This window comes from Felis catus, chromosome A2, assembly GCF_018350175.1.
Source record: "Felis catus isolate Fca126 chromosome A2, F.catus_Fca126_mat1.0, whole genome shotgun sequence".
NCBI lineage: Eukaryota > Metazoa > Chordata > Mammalia > Carnivora > Felidae > Felis > Felis catus.
The window spans coordinates 120,771-134,926 of NC_058369.1; the positions used below are offsets into that span (position 1 = coordinate 120,771).

The window sequence follows — 14,156 nt, forward strand, 5'->3', positions numbered from 1 at the left end:
TCCCGCTCCCTCCCCGCCCCCGGCCCGGTGATGTCATCCGCCCGGCCCAGCGCGCAGCCGCGGGGGGCTGCGCCCCTGGGACCCGGGCCCTGGGCGTCCCGGCGCCTGCGGGGAGGCTGGGGAAACTGAGGCCCACAGAGGGCACGGACCCTGCCTGGGATCCGCCAGCCAGCGAGGGAGCGATGTTTCCAACCCAAGACCCGGACAGCGACCCCAGCGTGGCCCCTCCACCCGTTGTCCAAATTCCTAGAAGGACCGAGGTGGGAGAGACTTGGAAATCACTTGTCTTCTCCCGGTTTTGACCGATGGGAAAACTGAGGCCTGCGGAGGGGTGGGGACGCGGTCAGAGGAGAAAGCCCCAAACCCTAACCCCAACCGCTGTCCCTGCCCTGTGTCCTGATGGGGAAGCTGAGACCCAGAGAGGGGCACGCAGCGGCCACTCGTACTCGGAAGTGTGAATTGGGCCGGCTGGGTCTGGGAGGGGGGACTCAGGACGAAGCCGAGGCCCCCCTTATGCCGCTTCCCCGTGGGCTTCACTTTCCAAGGCTGTAAGCCGGGGACGCGGGGCTGGAGGGTCACGGGCTCCTCCTCCATTTCTGGGGAGCTCTGTCCCGCAGCGACCCAGCTGAACTCGTGGGCCTCAGCCTCGCAGGCGGGCCCGCCCTTCGGTCCCCAACCTCTCTGTCCCCCACCCAGACCTGAAAGGGTGATTCTTTCTGTACTGGGGATCAGGGATGCCACGGTCACCCCAGGCCTCCTGGCCTCTCTTGACAGACCTTCCTTCCCCTCCCCCGACTGGGGTGGGGCTGACTGCCGGGAAACAATGGGAGGGGGCCAGGGCGCGCGCGCAGGTGGAGGAGGGGTGAGGCTGTCTGGAGCCCGATCGATAAATCAGAGAAATGAGATCACAGACTGGCGGTCGCCGCGGAGCTCGTGGAGGAGGAGGCGAAGCGGAGGAGGGACGCGCAGCCAATTGGCCGGCGTTGGGGTGGGGGTCGGGGATGCTGCCCCAAGCCTGTGTGTCTCACACTGGGACGCTCTTGTGCAGGGTAGGGATGAGCCCCCATAGAGCGGGCGTGGCCTCTGGGTCTGCTGGTGGACCCGGGGGGGGGGGGGGGGGGGGGGGGGGGGGGGGGAGTTTGTCTGGGTCTGGAGCCCCCGTCTGGACGTGTTTGTGTCTATTATTGTCTGCATACATGTGGGACTGTGTGGGAGTGTATATTGAGTGCAAGTTTGAACATGTGTGTGAGGAAGGCACCTGGGTTCCCCTGAGGGGTGTGTGTGTGTGTGTGTGTGTGTGTTAGGGGTCCTGGTGTGTGTCCACCTAGTCAGTTAAAGGGGTCTGTGTTCAAGATTGGCATCCCTGGACTGGGAGAAAGGGACAGAGCAGAGGTCATGCGTGTCAGGACCCTTCTGTGTCAAGCCTGAGGTGCAGCCCCGGGGCCCCCTCCTTGGGGAGACATGGTGGCAGTCTGTCCCTCCCAGGCTCCTGGGTTAGGGTCTTCCTGGGTCAAGGATTTATAAGGCCTGGGCTTTCACACAGGAGGCTCAGTCACATGACACCACCTCTGTGTGTCCTTCCTGTCACTAGCAAAGAATGGCAGGAACAGAGCCCAATGGCCAGGATTCGGATCCTGGCATTAGGGGGACACGAGGGCTCACAGTGTGTCCTCAGGCAAGTGTCCCATCTCTCCAAAGCCCCATTTTCTCTCAGTGAACACCAACTGCCGCCCGATTGCTCTGAAGCTTAGACGATCTTCACCAATATCTGAAACACGGTAGGCACCTACTGATGATGGATATTAGAATATATTAAACTCCTATACATCTTTCAAAGCCCAGCTTCAATGTCCTCTTTTCCAAGAAGCCTCCCTGACTTCCCCCATTCAAAGCCCGGGTCTGCCTCTGGCCTTACCCAGCCCTGGATCCCTCCTGTGCTTCCATCCAGGCCCCAGGGGCTTTAGAATTGGGGGTCTGGATCTCAAGGGCACAGTTAAGTCTCTGCTTTGACATGGACAGTGGGTTAAATGAGCTCACACGTGTGATTCTGACAGCTCTGCTGCCACAGAGCTTTATTGGCAAGCAGCTAGAGAGAGAGGGATCAGGCCGCTTCCAGCCTGGTTTGGGGGCTGGGACCAGGGGCAGGCAGCTGGCTGTGCACCCACGAGAAGCAGAGAAGAGCCCAAGTTTAGCCGAAACGTGAACTGTGCCAGGGACCCAGGCCCTAGCAGGGTGGACACTGAGCTCCAGGACACAGAAAGCTCCGCCGGCCGCTGGGCAGGGCTGCAGTTGTCCCTTTCTCTGCGTGGCCTGACTTAACCTGCTGTGACCGGGAGGAAGAAACTGGGGCACTGGAAGGAAGCTCGCCCTGCACGGAGCCACGGGGTCACAGCCCCAGGGACCAAAGGAAGCAGGGGACCTAGAAGGACCTCAGAGTTCAAAAAAAGGAAGGCAAGATGTGTCTTCTCCACAGCCAGGCCCAGGAGGGGCCTGCCCACACCCCGTGTGACAACACAGGTAAACTGGGTTGGTCCCGGGGCTGCCGGGAATCCTAACCCCAAAGGTGTCAGGGCATGGTGTCCACAACCATGGTGGGAGCGCATTTGGAGTGGCGGATGCCCATGGTGAACGCCGGCGCCCGGGCTTTGGTCATGGTGACCTGCTCAGGGCTGTGGGTGCCAGGGCCAGGAGTCTCCTCTGGGGGCCGGGGGGCACGGGGCCGGCCCAACATGGTGAAGGCGGGCTGGCGCTGACGGTAGGTGTTGGGGTCGGGGCTCTCGTACTGGCCCGGGCCTGGGATCTCAGCAGGGTCCTGAGGGGGACGGGCGGGGGGCGTGCGGCCCACCACTGTGTAGCTGGGGCTGCTGGGCTTAATGAATATCTGGGAACCCCAGAGGGAGGGCAGGGTATAGGTGTTAGGAGCAGGGGTGGAGGTGTCCTGGAGCTGTGGGCGCAGGCGGGAGCCCAGAGTGAAAGCTGGGGGTGTCCGCTGGTGCACAGGGGCCACCTTCTCTGGGCTGTAGGCCCCTGGGCCTGGTGTCACCTCCAGACCTGTGAGAATGGGGCAGGAGGGTTGATAGGAGTCCTCACCTGCTCAAAGACCTTGCATGGCCTCCCACTGCCCCTACACATCCTGGAGCTCACAGCACTTGTCAGGCAGCCCCAAGGTGTCTCTGCTGCTTCCCAGACCTCCCCCCCCCCCCCCCACGCACACACTACCTGTTGTCTTTCAAGCCTCCAGGCCTTTGCCCATGCTCAACCCTTTGCCCCGCATACCTTCCGTTTTCCCATTCCCACCCCCCAGGGGCTGCTCCTCACCCTTCCAGACAGCCCCACAGCCCCCTCCTTCCTGCAGCCTTCCCCACTCCCTCCTCCTAGGCAGGCCCTCACAGCCCTTCTAAGGGCCCTCCAGGGTCTTCCCCTCTAGACACGGGCACAGTGAGGTGGGATGGTCTCCATGTAGGCCTAACTCCATCACCAGACTGGGTCTCATAAAAAGCAAGGGCATGTCAAATCTACTTCAACTCCTCAGCTTAATACATGTTTGGATGAGTGAGTAGAAGGATGGGAGGTGAGTGATTGGGGAGTGAATGAGTAGATGAATGGATCCATGAATATATAGATAAAGGGATTAAGAGCTGACTTGTGGGTGGGTAGATGAATGGATGATTCCGTGGATGATAAATGGGTTGATGGATTGTGAACGGAAAGATCATGGGGGATGGATCAGTAGATGGATGGATGGAAGGATGGACAGATGGGTGGATGGATGGTTGGATGGAAGGAAGGGTGGGTGGCTAGTGGGTGGGTGGGTGGATGGATGGGCGGATGGATGGAAGGATGGTTGGATGGATGCATGGACAGACGGACAGATGGATGGAAGGAAGGGTGGCTGGTGGGTGAATGGATGGATGGAAGGATGGTTGGATGGATGGAAGGAAGGGTAAGTGGGTGGATGGATGGATGGATGGATGGATGGATGGAAGGAAGGGTGAGTGGCTGGTGGGTGAATGGATGGATGGACAGATGGAAGGATAATTCGATGGATGGACGGATGGATGGATGGATGGATGGGTGGATGGATGGACAGTTGGATGGATGGATGGATCAGTGGATCAACAGATGGACTGGATGATGAGCAGTGGGTTCATGGATAGGTTGGTGAGTAGATAGATGAGTGAATGGATGGATAGATGAACTGATTGATCAGTGAGTAGATGAGCAAATGGGTGATAGGTCAAAAGAGGAAAGGGTGGATGGGAGACTGGAATCAGGTTATTAAATTCAGCACTTAAGGTGGAAGTGAGTTTTTTGGAGTCTGTGGAGGGAATTGCCACATTTGCCACAGTCCCCACTGTGCCCTGTCATCCCCTGATGTCACGGATGGGCCCCAGATGCCCTCTTGGCACCATATGTTACACAGGGTCACTGTCACCCTGGCCCACTTCCTCATTCAGGTTCTCTCAGGGCCCCAGCCCCTCCTCGGAGTCCCTTAATTTGTCATTCCAAAGACACTGAAATTCTAAGAACCTGATGATGGGAGGAGAAGGAGAGGACAGAGGTGGGAGCCTGAACGGGCGGGGTCCTTGTGGGGAAGCATTGATCAGATACTCACCCCGAGACTTGCCCCGGCCCTGCATGGAGTAAGCAGGGGTGCAGCTTCGGCCAAACCGGGTGACTTTTGGGTCCAAGAAGTAGACTGGCCCAGGGCTGACGTCCTGTGGAGACGCTGGGGAGAGGAGCCCCCGGTCCTAATGGCACCTCTGATGGCCCCACCGACCCCGCTCAGTGCCCCTGGTCGGCCCCACCCCCAGCCCCATCTTGGAGAGCAGGGACCTTAGACCACTGACCTGGGGGCCCCGGGTACCTGCTTTGACTTTGTCTGACGAGCACATCAGTGCCCTTGTGATCACAGCTGTGCCCCCTCGACCTCTCTTCTGCCGCAGACTAGGAAACCAGCTGGTGGGTGGGTCAGGACTGTGCCACAGTAAGAGTAACTAGGCTCTGAGGAGGGCCCTTTGCATGCTTGGGCTTGTCATGGGGCATGCCTAAGGGGGCCTTGAGTCGGACCTCGGGGGTCTCAGCAGGGCCTCCGTGAGTTTTGTCTGTGGGCAGGCCATCTCCCTGTCTCTGCCTCTGTTTCCCCACTGGCAGGGTGAGTGAGGAGATTGAAAGCTGAGAGGGCCCATGGAGGGCAGCCTGGCACAGGGCACTTCCCTGCTGGAGCCAGTCACTGGGGCCAGTGCTGTCACTGCCGCTTCCAAGCCATTCGGGCATAAATGCACACGCATCGGTGTGTGGCGTGTGGGACACACACTCACTGGCTAGCGGCTCTGTGTGCATGCGGCACACACACGCAGGGAGCACCTTTGCTGACAAAGGAAGGGCGTCCCTCTCCTCATCAAGGCCTCTGCCTGGGCTGTCCTTCCTGGGCCCTCTCCTCATCAAGACCTCTGCCTGGGCTGTCCTTCCTGGGCCTCTTGTCTCCTGGGGCTCCATGGAACTCCTCCTCCTGCAAGCCCAGACTGTAGGCCTCCTCCTCCAAGAAGTCTTCCCTGGGCATTAGCAAAGTCTACACTGGCCACCACTCACCCTCAACTCCCCAATCTGTCCCTCTGCCCCAGAGTGTGTCCTGTGACAAGGACAGAACCTGGGAACCCAGGTCGCCCTGGGCCACAGGCGAAGTTCTTAACCCTTCCTGGTGATAGATGTCATGCTGATTCCCTCCTTTGCCTTCCTGGGGACCCCTTGGAGTTGCCTGAGTTGGGTTTCAGTTTGGTTTGGGGTTTTTGCTGATTCTGAAGATGTCAGCCGCCCCCTCCCCACGTGCCTTCGTCCAGGTGAATCAAAGTCCTCATTCAGGGCCCTTCCCACCCAGGTGCACTTGGGACCTCAGAGCAGCTCTAGAAAATGGGGTGAGGGAATTTGTGGGCATTCATATGAAGGGCACAGTCTTGCTAGAACGTGCCGGTGACACTGCTAATAGGCGTGGACGGTGTGCTGGGGCCAGGGCCACCCACATTAACAGCATCGATGCCCGTGACGTTCACTCACATCCTGACGCCGTCATTCCAGCCGGGAGAAGGGTGCACCACGCGGAGGCGAGGAACCCCGCTGACGGGGCCAGCCCCACCGCCTGCTGCCTGCCCAACAGCAGGAATTGTCACCCTGTCCTCTCCACAGCTGCCTGTGAGGGGCCTCGTCTTGCCGACAGAGAAACCCCTCCGCACCCACTCCTACTGAGCACTGTGCAGATCCGCAGACTGTGGGAGCTACTCGTAATGGATGTTTGTTTAACCCCGAGGACAGCTCTGTGAGGAGCGTGGCACCACTCCTCACAGAGAAGGAGACGAGGGCACAGAGCGGTTAGGACGCTGGTCCAAAGTCCAGGGGTCTGCAGCGGCCCAAAGACACACTCGGGCCCTAAGCACCACGCCCTGCTGTCTTCTGCCTACGAGGACGCAGCTTCTCCAGGCTCCCGCAGCAAGCTGCCTGCCTCCCTCGGGGGGCCTGAGGGGACACAGGGGGCTTGGGAGGCCCCCGCCCCCACCCGCACCCCCTGCTGGCCTTACCTGGGCTGGGCCTCCGGAAGAGTGAGTAGGCGGGACTGACCACCCTGGTGCAGTCGTGGTTGACGTAGCCCACGGTGGACGGCAGGACGTACAGGCCCGGTCCGGAGCCTGCGACCAAAGCCCTCAGGTGAGGGCCTGGGGCCCGGACACCCTGAGACTAGGGGGAGAACCCGGGGCCAGCCCCTGAGCCCCCGCCTGGGCTCCCAACCACCCTCCGTGGCACGTGGAGGTGGGGGAGCTGCCCCCACTGGAGGGGGAAAAGTGAGGGAGGGGCATTGTGAGTCACATCTGAGTCAAAGGTAGGAGGGGCTGCAGGCCCAGACAGAGATACACTGTCACGTGGGGAAACTGAGGCCCAGACACGGAGATACAGTGTCACGTGGTGAAACTGAGGCCCAGACACAGAGATACACTGTCACGTAGGGGAAACTGAGGCCCAGACACGGGGATACACTCTCACGTAGGGGAAACTGAGGCCAGACACGGAGATACACTGTCACGTGGGGAAACTGAGGCCCAGACACGGAGATACAGTGTCACGTGGTGAAACTGAGGCCCAGACATAGAGATACACTGTCACATTGGGGAAACTGAGGCCCAGACACAGAGATACACTGTCACGTAGGGGAAACTGAGGCCCCAGACACGGGGATACACTCTCACGTAGGGGAAACTGAGGCCCAGACACGGAGATACACTGTCACGTTGAGGAAACTGAGGCCCAGACATGGAGATACACTGTCACGTGGGGAAACTGAGGCCCAGACACGGAGATACACTGTCACGTAGGGGAAACTGAGGTCCAGACACGGAGATACACTGTCACATTGGGGAAACTGAGGCCCAGACAGAGATACACTGTCACATTGGGGAAACTGAGGCCCAGACAGATACACTGTCACATTGGGAAACTGAGGCTCAGACACAGCGATACACTGTCATGCTGGGGAAACTGAGGCCCAGACAGAGATACACTGTCACGTGGGGAAACTGAGGCCCAGACACAGAGATACACTGTCACATAGGGGAAACTGAGGTCCAGACACGGAGATACACTGTCACATTGGGGAAACTGAGGCCCAGACAGAGATACACTGTCACATTGGGGAAACTGAGGCCCAGACAGAGATACACTGTCACATTGGGGAAACTGAGGCTCAGACACAGAGATACACTATCATGTTGGGGAAACTGAGGCCCAGACAGAGATACACTGTCACGTGGGGAAACTGAGGCCCAGACACGGGGATACACTGTCACGTGGGGAAACTGAGGCCCAGACACGGAGATACACTGTCACGTGGGGAAACTGAGGCCCAGACACGGAGATACACTGTCACGTGGGGAAACTGAGGCCCAGACAGAGGTACACTGTCACGTGGGGAAACCGAGGCCCCGACAGAGACACCCCACCACAGCTGCAGTGCTTGGTGTCCTCAGCAAGAATGTCAGGGCCACGGAGCTGTCTTGCTACACGCAGATCAATGAGGCAGGGGCCTCGACCCTCACTGAGGATGCACAGCGTCAGAACCAGAGTGCCCGTGGCCCCTGCAGAGTGTCCAGGCCTCAAGCCTCCACACCCGCCCGTTCTCTCCTTGCCGCTCTCCGTTGTCGAAGGCACTTATCACTAATATGCTCTAAATTCTGCTTATTGGTTTTCCTTGTGTGTGTCTCCCCCACAGACCTTTGCTGCTCTGTCACTGCTGTAGCATCAGCACCTGCAAGGGTGCCTGGCCCATAAAATGCTCAGTCCTTGCTGGGTGGAGGACTGCACAAGAGCCAACAGAAATGCTATCTTCACACCCATTCCGCTGCGAGGAAAACTGAGGTTTAGGGAGGAGCAGGGAGTCATCAGAGCCTCCCCCCCTCCAGGTGGCTCCCAGAATATTCTAGAAGCCCCAGCACAGCTGGGGAGAATAGAGGACGAGATCCCACCACCATGGCCTCCCTCCCCCACGGTTGGTGCGTACCGTTCTCCGAGGTGGCCGTCCCACAGGACTTCCTCAAGCCGGTCTGAACACTCTGGCACTCAGTGGTCAGCCGTGGAGCAGGGTTGCAGCCAAGGGTCCCCATGGTGAGCAGGGGAGGTGGCTGCACGAGGCACAGGGGCCGGGCAGGTCCTGCGCCTGGTGTTTTCTCCTCAGCTGCAGCGGCTCCGGGCCGCAGGTCAGGTACTGTCCTCAGTCCTTGCAGCCTGTGCTGGTGTCGGCAGAGCCCCAGCCTCACCACACCCCCCTGGGGACGGCACAGACAGTCCCTTGTCCCGCAGCACAGAGTCTTGGGGCCCCAGCCCTAGCAGGCTGGTCGGCGGACGTTGGCCTGGAAGTGAGGCCAGGATCAAGTGTCGGCCCGGTGGCTGGATGGTCCAGGGAAGAATCCGGTGTCAGCAGAGCAGGTCCCCGGAGAGCCGCCAAGCTGGGCAGCCGGGGCCAGAGAAGGCTCCAGGGAGCCAGAGCCACAAACACAACACCTACAGCCATGTAGCAGAAGGGACTGGTGAGGTCATGGGCAGTGTGGCCCCATTTCTACAGCTGGGGAAACTGAGACGCAGCCCAAGGTCGTACAGTGAATTTACCACTCTGGGGGTTGCAACTTTAGGCCAAGAAGCCTGCCTGCATTCTTCCTTCCTTCTTGCCTTCATCCAATAAGCACCTATTGAGCACCTACTGCATACAGGTTCTGTTTGGGTTGGTGGGGATACAACAGGAATACACAGACAAGAAGGTAGTGTTCTCAGGAGAGGACAAAGCACATAGTATATATAAACACATAGTAATATAAATAAGCACATAGTATATAAGGAGGCGTCAAATGTGCTAGAAAACAGGGGCGCCTGGGCGCTCAGTCGGTTGTGTCAGACTTCGACTCAGGTCATGATCTCGCGGTTTGTGGATTCGAGCCCCGTGTCGGGATCTGCGCTGACAGCTCAGAGCCTGGAGCCTGCCTCAGACTCTGTGTCTCCCTCTCTCTCTGCCCCTCCCCCGCCCCCGCATATGTGTGCACCCACACGTGCTCTCTCTCAAAATAAATAAACTATTTAAAAAAATGGAAGAGAGACATTACTACAGACCCCACACATGAAAGGGATAGCATGGTCTGTGTGAAGCCACCAGAAAATTCCCATGTGCTCAGGCACTTCATGTGCCTCGTGTTGTTTAATTATCTCAGCATCTCACTGACGGAAATGCAGCTGCTAAAACCTCACCTGTGGTTACAGGTGGGGAAACTGAGGCTCAGAGCTCAGGTCCCTGAGTAACGTCAGCAGAGCCAGGAGTTGAATCCAGGGCTCTCTGACTCAGATTTTAGCTCGAGGGTCCAGGTCTTCTCCCAGACTGCAACCCCCGCTCAGCCTTCTGGGAGTGCTGGGGGTCCACTGCCAGCCCTCCCTGGCACTCGAGGCCCCGCGGGGCCCAGTCTTGCCCGTTCTGCCCTCGCCCCCTCTCCTCTGGCCACAGTAGCAACCTCCCAGTCCTTAAAGCCACTCAAGCCAGTTCCCACCTCAGGGTGCTTACCTGGGCTCCCTTCACCTGGGGAGACTCGGCCAACAAATCAGCCCATAGCCAGTCCCATCCTCAGTAACCTGTGGGCCCCCAAAGTACACAAGCCATTGCTTCCTTCCAGAAGCAGCACAAACTCCAGAGCTGTGACCAGAACTGGGCACTGAGGATGGAGATGGGAGATAGACACCCCCACCTCCTCCTCTCCCTCCTGGCAGAGTCTCTGATTGACCCAAGCTGGCCAGAAGTGCAGGATACGGCCGCTGGGGTCAGCCTCAAGGACCCTAGGCCAGGCAGAGAAAGAACCAGCGTGCCGGCCGGAGGACAGTCCTTCATCCAGGTGCTAGCTGGGACTCAGCCCCAGCTGCCTTAGCTTCCCCACTGTGACATAGGAAGGAGCCAAGAGCGAGTGTGGGGTGGGGAACAGACTGGAATGATTGCCTGAGCCTGAAAGGGAGGTTTTGGGGGCCTCAAGGTCCAGCAACATCACCAGACTGAGCTTAGGCACCCCAGCCGGCCTCGATCCATGACCACTCGGCTCCTCCAGCTCTCACTTTCAGCTCAGGACCCGCACAACTGCCAGGTAACAGCATGTGAATGAGAAGCTAATTAATTGTAAGCCCATGCACATGAGCCATGTTTTTAATCCAACGTATTCACTGGCAGAAAAGAGCAGATCAGCAAACTGAAACAAGGAAGCCCGGACTGGGATGGGGCACAGGGCTCTGCCCTGGCAACACGGCGCCGCGTGGGGGCCGCGGCTGAGGCCGCGGGCCTCAGTGCCTCGGAGGAGGCTGCAGGGTCTGAGCGCATAAGGGTTAACCCGACCTTTACCCATCTGTGTGCCCGCCGCGTGCAGGCACTGTTCAGGTGCTGGGAAAAGAGGTGTGCACAAAACACACAAACTCCCTTCCTCACCCTTTTGTTGAAAGAAGCAAACAAGTGAGTTACACTGCTTTAGAAGGCAAAGCAGTGCCGTGGAGCAAAACCAAGGCTGGGGCGCCCCGGGGGGGCTCCGCCGGTCAGGCGGCCCACTTGGGCTCGTGATCTCACGGTCCGTGGGTTCGAGCCCCGCGTCCGGCTCTGTGCTGACAGCTCAGACCTGGAGCTGCTTCGGATCCTGTGTCTCCCTCTCTCTCTGCCTCTCCCCCACTCAAGCTCTGTCTTTGTCTCTCTCCAAAATAAATAAACATGGAAAGAAAGAAAGAAAGAAAGAAAGAAAGAAAGAAAGAAAGAAAGAAAGACAGGAAGAAAGAAACAGAAAACCAAGGGTAAGGAGAGGTTGGAGGTGTGGAGAGTTTCCAGTCTGACATGAAGTGGTCACTGAGAAGGTGACATTCACGCAGAGACTTGAAGGAGGTTGGGGGTGGAGGGGGCGGTCTGGGGAGAAGACACAGCAGGCAGAGGCACAGCGGGTACAAAGGGTCTGAGCCTCGAGTGCACCGGGCGTCCGGCAGGAGCAGCGAGGAGGCCCGTGTTGAGTGGAACAGAACGAGCGATGGGGAGAGAGGGAGCGGGCCGTGCAGGGTCCCGGAGGAGGCACCGCGGAGCCCCCGAGGGCCGCGGGCAGAGCCGGCACCTGCTCGAGCCGGTGCTCACTGGCGCCCTCTGGCGGCCGCGGGGAAACAGACCGTGAGCGGGGCTCAGGGGAGGGGGCTGGTCCCGGACGGGTGTGGGGAGGTGGGGGGCTTGGTGGGCGGTGGTGGAGGAGGAGGTAAGAAGCAGGTGGGTCCTGGATCTATTTTAAAACTACAAGCAACAGGGTTTGTGGCACATTTGAGGTAGGGGTGAGGGGACCGGAGGTGTTGGGGACGCTCCCTGTTACTAGGAGGGAACACGCAGGGGAGGGGCAGGTTAGGAGAAGGTCTAGAGCTCAGTTTGGGAACTGTGAGGTGTGGACTCTCCGGTGGACAGCCAGCTACGCGGGTCCAGGCTGTTGGCTCTCTGGGCTACATAACAAATCCCCCCCCCTCCCCGCAACACAGTGGCTCAAAAAACACCCACATTTCTTACCTCACAGCTTCTGAAGACAGTCCATAGACAGAGTTGGGTCCTCTGCTCAGGCTGCAGTGCTGCTGTTGGCCAGGGCTGAGGGCTCATCCAGAGGCTCCCCCGGGGAGGGGCCCACGTCCCAGCTCCCCGGGGTTGCTGCAGGATCTGTGGCTGTGGGACTGGGGGGCCCACCTCCAGCTGGCTTCTGGCCAGGTGGCCTCCAAGCATGGCTGCTTAGTTCCTCAAAGCCCCAAAGGAAAAAGTCTGCGCAACATGCAGGATGGAGCTTATGTTGTTTATAACAGTAACGGGAGCAGGTGTCCCACCCAGGGCCCGGGTTCTTCTTCCCTCTCTCAGCCCATCTCTTCCTGAACCCATCAGATCCTTCTTCAATCACGTATCACTGCCCCCAAATCCCCTCGCGTCCCTTCTTCCCCTGCTACCCGTCTTCTGCACAAGAACAAAATGATCTTTTGAAGTCAAAAAGTCACCCAGTACCTGTGTCCTGCTCACAAAACATTCCCCAGGCTCCCACTGTGCCATCAACAAATCCAAACTTCTAACCTTGCCTTTGTTTGGCCGTGAGGGCACAGGCTGCATTTATTGGGCACCTACTACATACCAGCCTCTGTGCAGGTGCAACAACACAGCCCACAAGAAACAGAATGCAAACCACATGTGCAATTTTGAATTTTCTAGCAGCCATGTCAGAAAAAGAAACAAGATCATTTTAATGATACATTTTATTTAACTCAGCATAACCAAAATGTCATTCCAGCATACGAAAGTTGTGCTTGAGACATTTTACATTCTTCTTTCCTGCTAAGGCTTCAGAACCTAGTGTGTCTTGTGCCCACAGCACATCTCAGCTTGGGGTCCAGATGCTCAGCCACGGTCCAGATGCTCGGTGACCACACGTGGCCACTGTGTGGTCAGCACAGATTTAGAGTGCTTTAGAACCAAACCCTTAGTCCTGTGGCAGTCGGTCCCCCAGGGGACACTGCAGAATGTCTAGGGGCACCTTCTGTTGCAAAGACTGGGCGGGAAGGGTGCTCCTGACACTTGAGGGTGTGGGAGCCAGGGATGCTGCAGGGGAGGACTGATGCAGAGGGCTGCAACCAGCATCTGTCCCCGCAGATCAGGCCCGCCCACATAGCCAGCACTGACATCCCTGGACAGGATGCTTCCTGCCCTCCAGAAGCCCCACCATGCCCCCTTGCACTCCTCTCCTCCCCTCTACCCTGTAACCACCATGGTGACTTCAAAAGCAGGGCTATATTGTCCCCCCCTTTTTTTGCTTTACATAAATGGTAGTGCACTGCGTTCCCGTGAGCCCTCTTTCCCTGGACCTAGTGTGTACGATTCATCCTCTTGCTGGGTTCGACTGTAGACCATTCACTCTCATCGCTGGGTGTAATATCCCGTTGCATGAAGACGGCACACTTTATCTGATGAGCTTCTAGGAGGTTTCCCCTTGAGGCTACTGCAGATAATGCCGTTCCCAACATTCCAGGCGGAGGGCACAGCCTGTGCCAAGGCCCTGGGGAATCGCTGGGCCTTTGTGTTGAAGAGCGAGGAAGCTCTTGTGGCTGGACCAGCAGAGCAAGGAGGAGAGGAGGAGAGGGAGGCAAGGGAGGAGGACGGGGTGAGGGGGCAGGTGGTGGACATGGGCTTTTACCCTGAGGGAGGTGGGAGCCCTGAAGGGCCCTGGGCAGAGGAGGGGTGAGGTCAGGTGTAAGAGAAAAGAAGCCAAGGCTTCTTTGGACCTGAATCTCCTCAAGAACGGATCTGACCTCGGGGCGCCTGGGTGGCGCAGTCGGTTAAGCGTCCGACTTCAGCCAGGTCACGATCTCGCGGTCCGTGAGTTCGAGCCCCGTGTCCTGGGGCTCTGGGCTGATGGCTCAGAGCCTGGAGCCTGTTTCCGATTCTGTGTCTCCCTCTCTCTCTGCCCCTCCCCCGTTCATGCTCTGTCTCTCTCTGTCCCAAAAATAAATAAATGTTGAAAAAAAAAAAAAAAAGAACGGATCTGACCTTAACCCAGACGAGGGGGTCTTATTTCTTTAGTTGTTTATCGCCAGTCTCCCCCACACTCCTC

At 58.4% G+C, this 14,156-nt stretch overlaps 1 protein-coding gene across 2 annotated transcripts; it reads right to left on the reverse strand.

Moving 5' to 3' along the window:
* Positions 1-2,042: 2,042 nt before the first annotated feature.
* Positions 2,043-9,389, reverse strand: ODF3L2 (outer dense fiber of sperm tails 3 like 2). 2 transcript variants are annotated; one of them, XM_023242420.2, is made up of 4 exons: positions 8,543-9,389; positions 6,573-6,680; positions 4,616-4,729; positions 2,043-3,051 (listed from the first exon to the last, which is right to left on the reverse strand). In XM_023242420.2, the coding sequence occupies exons 1-4, from the start codon at positions 8,643-8,645 to the stop codon at positions 2,567-2,569; spliced, it is 810 nt and encodes a 269-aa protein (XP_023098188.1). In that variant the 5' UTR covers positions 8,646-9,389; the 3' UTR covers positions 2,043-2,566. The 2 variants fall into 2 exon arrangements, with proteins under 2 accessions (XP_023098188.1, XP_044898245.1); XM_045042310.1 differs by lacking the exon at positions 8,543-9,389 and having other exon boundaries at positions 4,616-4,718; positions 6,573-6,827.
* Between the last annotated feature and the right edge of the window lie 4,767 nt (positions 9,390-14,156).

Excerpts from the sequence above, each read along its gene's own strand:
- ODF3L2 (XM_023242420.2), bottom strand. The coding sequence starts at position 8,645 with ATGGGGACCCTTGGCTGCAACCCTGCTCCACGGCTGACCACTGAGTGC. Across the intron at positions 6,681-8,542 it reads GACGGCCACCTCGGAGAACG|GCTCCGGACCGGGCCTGTAC; the intron begins GTACGCACCAAC and ends CTTTGGTCGCAG. Across the intron at positions 4,730-6,572 it reads CTTCCGGAGGCCCAGCCCAG|CGTCTCCACAGGACGTCAGC; the intron begins GTAAGGCCAGCA and ends TCCTCTCCCCAG.